The sequence below is a fragment of the Alosa alosa genome, chromosome 15, assembly GCF_017589495.1.
Source record: "Alosa alosa isolate M-15738 ecotype Scorff River chromosome 15, AALO_Geno_1.1, whole genome shotgun sequence".
NCBI classification, from domain to species: domain Eukaryota; kingdom Metazoa; phylum Chordata; class Actinopteri; order Clupeiformes; family Clupeidae; genus Alosa; species Alosa alosa.
The window spans coordinates 10,342,414-10,344,913 of record NC_063203.1 but is presented as its reverse complement, the minus strand read 5'-3'; the positions used below and the strand labels follow the sequence as shown (position 1 = coordinate 10,344,913).

Below are 2,500 nucleotides of genomic sequence, written 5' to 3'. Positions count from 1 at the left end.
AATTCATATTTGAAGTACTTCTCAGCTTCGTCCTTGACCGAGTGACTGTCTGACTTTCTCTTCCACTACTGACCAGTGACCGGTCCCGTTGCCAACAGAACGTCTCGTTGCCAACAGAACGTCCTCGCTGTGTCTTGTGTGGCATTCTCTGCATGCTCACATTATAACTTGTGCTGTTTCAATTTACTCATGATGTGTGTCATAGAAATGACTGCTGTGTGTGTTTTCTCTCATAAGTTACTCAAATTGTTTTGTATTTGTCTCTCTATCCCTTTCTACCCCATCCCTTCTCTCTCTCTCTATCTCTCTCTCTTTCTCTCTCTGTCCCCACTCTCTCTTTCTCTCACACACACTCACACTCTCACACACATACACATACACACACAAACACACACACACACTGGCGTGTGCAGGCGAAGTGTGCCACAAGTCCTACACACAGTTCTCCAACCTGTGCCGACACAAGCGCATGCACGCCGACTGCCGCACACAGATCAAGTGCAAGGACTGCGGCCAGCTCTTCAGCACCACGTCCTCGCTCAACAAGCACCGGCGGTCTACAGGGTATAGCCCCACTTCCTCCGCTTGGCCTCGGGGCCTGTTTGGCCTTGGTTCTGCCCCTGGGTGGACACCCGGTTCGGATAAACCCCAGTTGGTCAAGCTGCTGGGTCCACCGGCCGGGCGCCGATTGGCCGACATTTCCCGGGCGGCGCACCCACCACCACCACCTGGCGGGGGCTGACGCTCCCAGCGGCGCTGCTGTTCCGCTCGGGTTCCTCGCTGTTCACGTCCGGGCTGTACCCGCCGCACCCCAGCAGCGGCGCTCCGCACCACCAGCCCCTGCCGCACCGACCGCCGGGCCTGGTCAGCCCCCCAGCGTCGGCCTCCTCGCCCGGGAAAGAGCGCCCCATGCTGTCCCCGACCGCGTCGGCGTCGGCGCTGCAGCAACAGCAGCAGCTGCGCTCGCAAGGCGGCGACTCGGGCACCAAGCGCAAGGACGAGGGCCGCGCCGGAGAGGACGGGTCAGCGGGACTCCGCGAGAGGGGCTCGTCCTCCTCCTCCTCGTCCAATCAGAGGCGCGCCAACGGCAAGGGCAGTGACCAATCAGAGACGAGCGACGACGTGGACGACGTGAGCACGCCCAGCGGCAGCGAGCTGGAGACGAGCTCGAGGCCGAGCCGACAGTGAGGGCGGGGGCGAGCGGACGGAGACGCTTTGACGAAAGCATCAGGAGGAGCAAGGCAGCAGGCGGGAGGACTCCGGCCAATGGCGCGGCAGGGTTGGCCGGACTGTTGCCGCCGGCGCTGGACGAGCGGTCGGCGCCTCCGGGCGGTCAAACTCATCGACGACATATCGCGGCCCATCGCCGAAGTGCCGGCGCTCGCCGGATTGGCGGGCTCGAGGTGGTGCGCAGCGAAGGGTTTCACCGTTGCGAAGGACAGGAAGCTGGGCGGGTCAGGGGGCGGCTCGCTGGGCTACCCCTCCGTCTTCCCGCTCTCGCTGTTCCCGGCGTTCTCTGCCGCCGCGTCCGTGTGCCCACCGTTCGGCACCGAGCGCGAGGCTCAGGCCATCCCGGCCAGCCCGGGCCTGACCCCGACCACGGAGTCGCCCTTTGACCTCAGCACGGCCAGGCGCAAAGAGGAGCGGCCCGCCAACTCCGAGGCCACCCACTCTAGGCCTGAGACACGCCCACAGCCAGCTGCCGCGGCCAATCCGGACCAGCCACTGGACCTGAGCCTGGGCGGCCGCAGTCGCACGCGGCCCAAGGGCGAGGAGCCGAAGAGGAGCGGTCATATGTACGGAGGAGAGGAGCGGTCAGAGATGGCCGCGCCCAAAGCAGACTCATCCCTCCAACACGCCAGACCCACCCCTTTCTTCATGGACCCCATTTACAGGTACTGTCGGCTCTTAGTCCTGAATCATAAGCTGACCTCTCCTGAAGCCTGACCTGAGGTCTGACCGTAGTTAATGTTTACTATGCAGTGATAATGCTACTAATTAGTATATTAATTTTCATAGGCAGTAATAAGATTAAGATGCATTCAGAATTGTATGCATATGAATATCCATAAATAGGTGTTTGTGTCTGCATGATTGTGTGCTTGTAAGGGTGTATGCATGCATGTGTGTGTTTGTGTGCGTGTTTGTTTGTGTGTTTGTTGTTGTGTGTGTTTGTTGATGTGTGTGTGTGTGTGTGTGTGTGTGTGTGTGTGTGTGTGTGTGTGTGTGTGTGTGTATGTGTGTGTTTCTCTGAGCCCTCGTGCTGAGAGTACGTGTAAGAACTGATAGAGGTTTGCACTTTAGCAGGGTTGAGAAGAGGAAGGTGAACGATCCGTTTGAGACGCTGAAGGACAAGTATATGCGCCCGGCCCCAGGATTCCTGTTTCACCCCCAGGTGAGCCCGGCCCTCCTCACCTCACCACTCACCACCCCAACCCCTCACACACACACACACACACACACACACACACACACACACACACACACACACACACACACA

General features: G+C 59.6%; 1 protein-coding gene across 1 annotated transcript in view; it reads left to right on the top strand.

Moving 5' to 3' along the window:
- The window catches only part of mecom (MDS1 and EVI1 complex locus), a 165,256-nt gene that overhangs the window by 147,621 nt on the left and 15,135 nt on the right, over positions 1-2,500 (top strand). Inside the window, exons 9-12 of the mRNA XM_048265199.1 lie at positions 414-611; positions 653-1,184; positions 1,314-1,895; positions 2,305-2,395. Of these exons, the coding sequence (XP_048121156.1) occupies positions 414-611; positions 653-1,184; positions 1,314-1,895; positions 2,305-2,395 (1,403 nt within the window). The remainder of the gene's footprint in view (positions 1-413; positions 612-652; positions 1,185-1,313; positions 1,896-2,304; positions 2,396-2,500) is intronic.